Raw genomic sequence first — 7159 nt, 5'->3', positions numbered from 1 at the left:
CCCCCCCCCCCACCCCGCCTCAGTTTGAATGAGGGAGGCACGATTGGCCAGTTCCCTGACACTGAGCTGGGACAGCCAGCATCCTTGCTGGAAGACGTCCTGGCTTCTTGGTGTGTCTTATTTGGCTCGACATCAAAGCTGAGAAAGGTTACTGATGACGGTCTGAACCTTTTCAGTATGCAAATTGTGGAATGGTACAAATGACTTTCCATCGGTATCATTGAGTTCTGAACTATTCGTTTTTGTCACTGCCTGTTCAGTATGTCACGCTGTAAAGTAGAATATTTTAATTTACAGGAATGACTCAGATCTTGAAGAGCAAGTGTGGAAAGACTGCATTCCCAAGCGGGAGGCCTGCCACGGGGCTGTAGACTTCCTGCAGACAGCGGCTGAGTCCTTTCGGTTACCGGCCCCAGTGGCGTTCAAGGGCTGCCCAGAGGGAACCTCACAGATAACAAATGAAGGCCTGAGCGAGCACCTGCTTTGACCTTCAAACTTCACAGTGTTTACTGGCATTTTCTTAGAACAGTGGACGTTGATAAATGCTGTGTGACTCACTTTAAGAATCTGGTGTACTTCTTAAGAGGCATGTTGATTATGCTTTAGTTTAAACAAGTACAACTAATAAAATATGGTGCTCTTCAAGTTATATAAATAATCCAACCTACATACATTTAGTTTCTATAAAATAAGTACTGTGGCAGCCAGCGATAAGTACTATAAAGAAAAACTAGGCAGAATTTAGGAATGGAAAATGATGGAGTGGTGTTTGTTATATAAAGTAAAATGGCCATGCAGCAGAGATGAGTAATATTATCATATGAAATTTTTGGACATTTAAATACAAAAAGCTAACAATCAACAGGGACCTACTATGTAGCACAGAGAAGCCTACTCAGTATTCCGTAATAACCTGTATAGGGAAAGAATCAGAAAAAGAATGGATGTATGTATAACTGAATCACTTAGCTGTACATCTAACACTAATACAACACTGTAGATCAGCTGTACTCCACTATGAAATGAAAATTAAATTTAAAAATATGAATACAAAAATCGAGAGTCTACCCTTATGGCGAGGATTATAATTGTACCTATTTGAATCATGAGAACTGAATCTGGCCTTCCCATTTTCATAGCAATTTCAGAGCCAAAAAGTTTACTTCAGACAGATCTTTCCCCAGCACTTTGGTGAATAAAATAATGGGTCAGCTGCACCCTGTTCCTTTTTCTTAATTCAGGCATAGCTCCTGAATCAAGCACATGCAGTGGAGCAGGACCTCAGCGCTGGAATTCGAAAATCACTCATAGGCACGCTGCAGACACTGGCTTGGGGGATAGCATTCCTGATGTATCACATAAATGTTGTTTTTGATCCTCATCGGAAGTTTTAAACCGCTTCTCAAACGGAGGCATCTTGGGTGAATTGAGTGAGGCGTTGGGGTGCTGCAGCTTTCTATAAGGTGATGAGGTTTTAACATGAAGGACGGATCGGATGTGCACCCATGTCCATTTCTTTTCATACTGAAAGGGACTCAGTTCGGTGCTGGCTCGAGGGTCACATCCAGTGTGAGCACCCTGGGGACACATTCCTCACCGTCTGGTCTTATCGCTCGTGTAGGGAGGTGTGACTTGATCAGTTTCCCCGTGAACCTGAGTGGGGTGTCAGGTGGGGGGCCTGTGGCTGCATTCGCTCAGCCACGCCGGGGGAGGGCCTGGCCCGAGCAGGGACCCTCCTGCATCCAGCTGTCTGTGTGACCGCCTGTCCGGGTGTTTCCCTTGCAGATGATCCAGTCCCTCAAGGCGCTGATCGAGAATGCAGACGCTGTGTATGAAAAGATTGTACACTGTCAGAAGGCAGGTGAGTGAGAATCTCTTTCTTTCCTTTAATGTTAGTTGCATTGTCTATTTTGCTCCTAAGTTATTTCATCTTTTTGATACTATATTTAAAAAAAAATCAGATATAAAAAGTGTTTCTTCGTGGCTAAAGAAAATACTAATTCCTTGGTTCTCAAGGAATTTCTTGGTTCCTTGGTTCTGCATAACAGACTTACATGGGATGTCGGGAGGGGTATGCGGGGAGCTTTTAAAGCATATTGATGTAGTCTGGGGCATGGCTTGAGTCCATGGCTGTTAAAGGTTCCCGAGCATTTCTAACCTGCCATTCAGATTGAGACCCCGAGCGCTCATCTGTTCCTCCTGCGTGTCCCCTGAGTGGCCACCCCTACCAGCCGTGACTGCATAGCTGACGCAGGGCAGGTGAGACCGGGCACAGAAGGAGTGAGTTCTTAGCAAGGAGAATGGATCCCAGTTACCGCCTCTTGAAACTGTTAACGCACCGGCATTTCCACATGCTGATGCATTCCTTCATTTCACAACCAAATGTTACGCTGGATTATAAAATTCTGCTTATGTAAATTTTAGCTATGATAAAACCGAAAGGTCAAGTGTTCTGCATTATGATACGAATAGGCAAAATGGACTTCTTTTGATTTTCAAATTTTGAGTGTCAATATGGGGAATATTCATAATTCATAAATAAGGAAACTGTCCTTAATTTCTTGGGGGTTTTGGTTGCTGATCTTTCAAATCAAGAGACAATAACTATTACCTGGCCTTAAAAAAGTCATCTCTCATCTCAGAAATGAACTCGTTTAAAATCGATTTAAGGCAAAGATACGTGGGACAATTTCTCTTTTGATGTTTATTGAAGAATATGCACATTGGTCAAAAGGCCTCATCTTGTTAGCAAGATATTATTATATTAGCAAAGTAATCTTCTTACGCCTAGTCCTTTGTGAAACACAGCCACAACTAAAGCAGGTTATAATAATTACCATTTTTATCATGCTACTGCTCTCCATAAAAATCATCAAATCTAAAGTTCTGACCAAACTTCTAAGTTCCTATGCACGGTCATTGCTGACTGGCCCATTTACTTTGCCAATCTTATACGTAAAAATTATTAATTCAATCATCTGTTCATCTAATAAATATGTTTTGTGCTGTGCTTAAGGTGCTTGTAAGACCTATTACATACCAAAATATTAAAAAACAAGCAAGGTTTTTGTTTTCTAGAACCTTCAAGTCAAACAGGAAGTATGAAAGTAAGCACTCAGTCAAACAGATACAGTCCTTGGCGTGTGTGACTCAGGGCCCTGGACTTGGCTGGGGCGGCCGTGGGGGACCCTGGTGTTTAAGTGGAAAGGGAGACGTTGAATGTTCAGTGATGATCATGGTGGCTGGGTTCGGAGGACCACGGCAGGCAGGCCCTGTAGGAAGGGGCAGGTACGGGGTCGTTGGTCCAGCCGGGCTCTGTCTGCTCCCCACCCCTGTTTCCACGCAGACTCCACGAGGCAGGGCTCTGCCCCCTCCCATCAGCCTGTCCTCATCTTCCTGTGGCCTCAGCTTTCCTGATTCCAGGGCTTGGGTCATGGACCCGTTTCGTTCAGCCCCTCAGTCGTGTCTGGTTCAGCTGACGAGCCTCTTCCATCACTGAGTCTTCTGCTAACGTGTCCTGTCTTCCGAACCGGGCGGTGACCTGTGCACCAGGCTTGCAGGCGGGTGACTCTCTGTTTCACCCATGACCTCTGTTCTAACATCTGTGCGCTGGAGTTGCTCAGATAGAAACTGGCTAAATGTGACTTGGCTTTTATGAAGTATTTGATTCTATTTAATGCATGTACTGCTATGAGAATTGTGGACTGTTAGCATCTGAAACTGGAGAAGGAAATGGCAACCCACTCCGGTGTTCTTGCCTGGAGAATCCCAGGGATGGCAGAGCCTGGCGGGCTGCTGTCTGTGGGGTCGCACAGAGTCAGGCACGACTGAAGCAACTTAGCAGTAGCAGCAGCAGCATCTGAAACTACATTTACTGGGGGAAAAGGAGCTGGTTATTCATTTAACAATTTGAGTTATTGGCAGTCCTTTGCAACTTCATTGCTCATGACATTGATGATGTTTGGCATCGAGCAGCCTTATATTGTTCTTCTGTTTGATTTCAGTAAGGGATATATTTGCTTGTATTTAAAAAGCTCCGGAGTCTTGCCTGTTAAGGGTTTTGCTTTAGGTGGGGGTGAGAATAACCACTGTAATGGTCTGAGCTGCTCTGGGTTGAAAGCCCTTCAGAGTCACATCCGATCATCATTTGGTTTCACAATTACTGCCGGCCGCCTACACGGGCCTTCTGTTATCCCAAGTGCTTATTTTAGAGCCTCGGAACCTTTGCTTCTCGTGTTTACAGTTATCGTAAGGCAGATCATTCTTAGTCATCTAAAGAGTTGCTAGTCTGTATTGGGCTCAAAAACATTTGCATAAGATTTTACTTTGGGTAAGTAATTATTCTTCTGCTTGCAGAGCTTTAATCTTGCAATGAGAAGATAAAGGTCTCCAAAGTGCTAGAAGAGAGGATTGTTCTAGAAGTATTCCAGACTTTTAAACACAAATTGAACCTTCGTGTAAATAATTAAGTGAGAATAAAGACTTGCATACCCACCTCTCATCCCATGTTAAAAACTGCATCCAGTTTGGACAGGGTCAGACTCCCTGCTGTGTAACTGATGTTTGAGCTAGAAACGTGTCTACTGATGCTGTCATTGGGAAGAGGGACTGAGGCTGGGGAGGAACCCCGGGAAGGGAAGACCTGCAGCCAGCGTTGGGACAGGGACCTGCATGCCAAGCAGTGACCGGGAGAAAGCAAGGGAGGGTGGTGGGGACAGCCAGGCGGCAACCGTTGGGGCTCCTGAAGAGCCCGCTCTTTAAGGAAGAGAGTATGGCAGCAAGGATGTTTAGAGGATTAAAGGGAAAGTGAAGTTGTTCAGTCGTGTCCGACTCTTTGAGACCCCATGGACTGTAGCCTACCAGACTCCTCCGTCCATGGGATTCTCCAGGCAAGAGTACTGGAGTAGGTTGCCATTTCCTTCTCCAGAGGATCTTCCCTACCCAGCGATCAAACCTGGGTCTCCCACATTGCAAGCAGATGCTTTTACCATCTGAGCCACGAGGATTAAACAGAAATCTTAATAAGAAAACTACGTTCCTAGGAATGTGGAAGATCCAGTGAAGAGGCAAAGAGTGAGTGTGAAAGTCGTTCAGTTGTGTCCGATTCTTTGCGACTCCATCGACTGTATAGTCCCTGGAATTCTCCAGGCCAGAGTACTGGAGTAGGTAGCCTTTCCCTTCTCCAGGGGATCTTCCCAACCCAAGGACTGAACCCAGGTCTCGCGCATTGCAGGTGGATTCTTTACCAGCTGAGCCACCAGGGAAGCCCAAGAATCCTGGAGTGGGTAGCCTATCCCTTCTCCAGGGCAGGCAAAGATGACGATGCTAAAAGATGCACCTGGGCTGAAGGAATGCAGGAAGTGAGGAGGGTAGGCATCACGTGTAGCTGTGAAGCGCTTGACCCTAGAATGTGGGGAGGAGCGCCCTTCTGAGATAATGCAGAGCTGCGCTGAGTAGATGCCTTGTGGAGGGGAGGGGTGTCTTCCCCTGAAAAGGGGGGACACCAGCTCTGGGGAGGGCCAGAAGGAGGGGCCAGGGCGGGCAGGGTGTGGAGCGTTTGCTCAGAGCCAGAGGCGCCAGCGGCAGAGGCTGACTGCATGTTTGGATCACAGGGAGGGATGTGGGCTGAGTGAGTCCTGGCTGCCACGGAGTGCAGGAAGGGTCTGAGTTGAGTAACAGCACACAGCCTCCTGGTCTAGCAAGGGCTGTTCTCCCAAGAAGTAGCCAAGTTGGGGGTGTGGGTTAGGAACAAGCCTCCATCAGGGACAGCACTGTCAGAGTTCCCTCAAGGTCTTTCTAGAAGTCTGTAAAAGCTGACGAAGCCAGACTCTTCCAGGGGAAACATCTTTTCCTCTTTCTAATATCTCGCTCTTTCTCTCCTTCAATGGCTCCAAACCTGGCAGCCTGTGTTTGAATTTTAATTTTCTGTTTAGTCAGCTGAATTGATCTGTTTCATTAAAAAAATAGGAAGATGATCTAGAAGGAAGCCCAACCTGCTCTGCTTCGGTGCACTGGATGTTTTTATCGGGAGAATTTAAATGGAAAATCATTTGTTCTCTGGAAAGAAAACAGAAATCAATGACTAACTTCCTCTCCAAGATGGTGAATTAACACATCCGTTTAATCTCTGCTCCATTCTGAGCCTCATTAAAATGACAGCAGGGTTTTGTTTTGTTTTTAACAAGGACAAAGAAAACAGGGGCAACAAAATTTTGGAAACTGAAAACCAGAGAATTGGCTCAGCTGACTCGAGAAAGCTGGGCCTGAAGCTGGCTGTGGCAGGGGGAGCCAGCCTGCAGTGTGACTTGCGTGCCTTTGGGAGTTGGGGACTAGGTGGGGATAAGAGAGGACAGCCTTGGAGAGCTGGATTCAGAAGCGATTGGATCCCAGTTGGCGGGGACGCCCCGTGTCGTGCGCGTCCTGATGGTAGGGGAGGCTAAACGTAGCCCAGTCCTCCTCCTTCCTCTGGGCAGGAGGCCACGCTTGCTTCCCCCAGGCATTAATAGGCAATGCCTAGGAGAAAAGTCTCAACGGTGGAAGTGCGTTGCTTAGAAATACGGGGGGACTTCCCTCCTGATCTGGTGGCTAAGAATCCACCCGCAGTGCAGGGGACTCGGGCTCAGTCCCTGGTCTGGGAAGACTCCACGTGCCCCAGGGCAGCTAAGCCCGCGGGCCACGACTGTGGGTGTGTGGCACAACTGTGAGTGTGTGTGTGCGCCCCGGAGCCTGTGAGCCATGCTCCTGAGGCCACACGCCCTAGTGCTCCAGGACATGAGAGGCCACGGCAACGAGGAGCCCACGCGCCGCCCACAGAGAGAGGTCCCCGCTTGTGCAGCTCGAGTAAAGCCCACATCGCAACGCAGACCCAGCACAGCCAAAAATAAATAAAACTTAAAAGAAGAAACGTGGACTCAAGTACTCAAAAAGGACACACACTCAGCTAGAGGGGCTGGACGTGACTGCTTCTGGAGAGGGGGATGGGGGACTACTCTTCGCTCTTTAAACTGCATGTGTGCATATGTCTCACAAGCATTAAGTCACTGCTCAGTTTTAATTGAGTTTACTAAGGCTACGAAGGAGGAAAGGAGGGCGGGAGGGGTGGAGCTGTGGCAGGAGTCCCTGACCACTGTGGTCCTGGAGCAGGCGTGGCCACCCCCCA

General features: G+C 47.5%; 1 protein-coding gene across 1 annotated transcript in view; it reads left to right on the top strand.

Annotated features, from left to right (window-relative positions):
- Positions 1-7159, top strand: part of PLCL2 (phospholipase C-like 2) — a 90506-nt gene that overhangs the window by 35250 nt on the left and 48097 nt on the right. The window contains exon 4 of the mRNA XM_010856710.1: positions 1786-1861. Coding sequence (XP_010855012.1) covers positions 1786-1861 — 76 coding nt within the window. The remainder of the gene's footprint in view (positions 1-1785; positions 1862-7159) is intronic.

Source organism: Bison bison, unplaced genomic scaffold, assembly GCF_000754665.1.
Source record: "Bison bison bison isolate TAMUID 2011002044 unplaced genomic scaffold, Bison_UMD1.0 scf7180017864374, whole genome shotgun sequence".
Classification (NCBI taxonomy): Eukaryota; Metazoa; Chordata; class Mammalia; order Artiodactyla; family Bovidae; genus Bison; species Bison bison.
The sequence above is the reverse complement of the archived record's forward strand: the minus strand, read 5'-3'. Positions and strand labels throughout refer to the sequence as shown.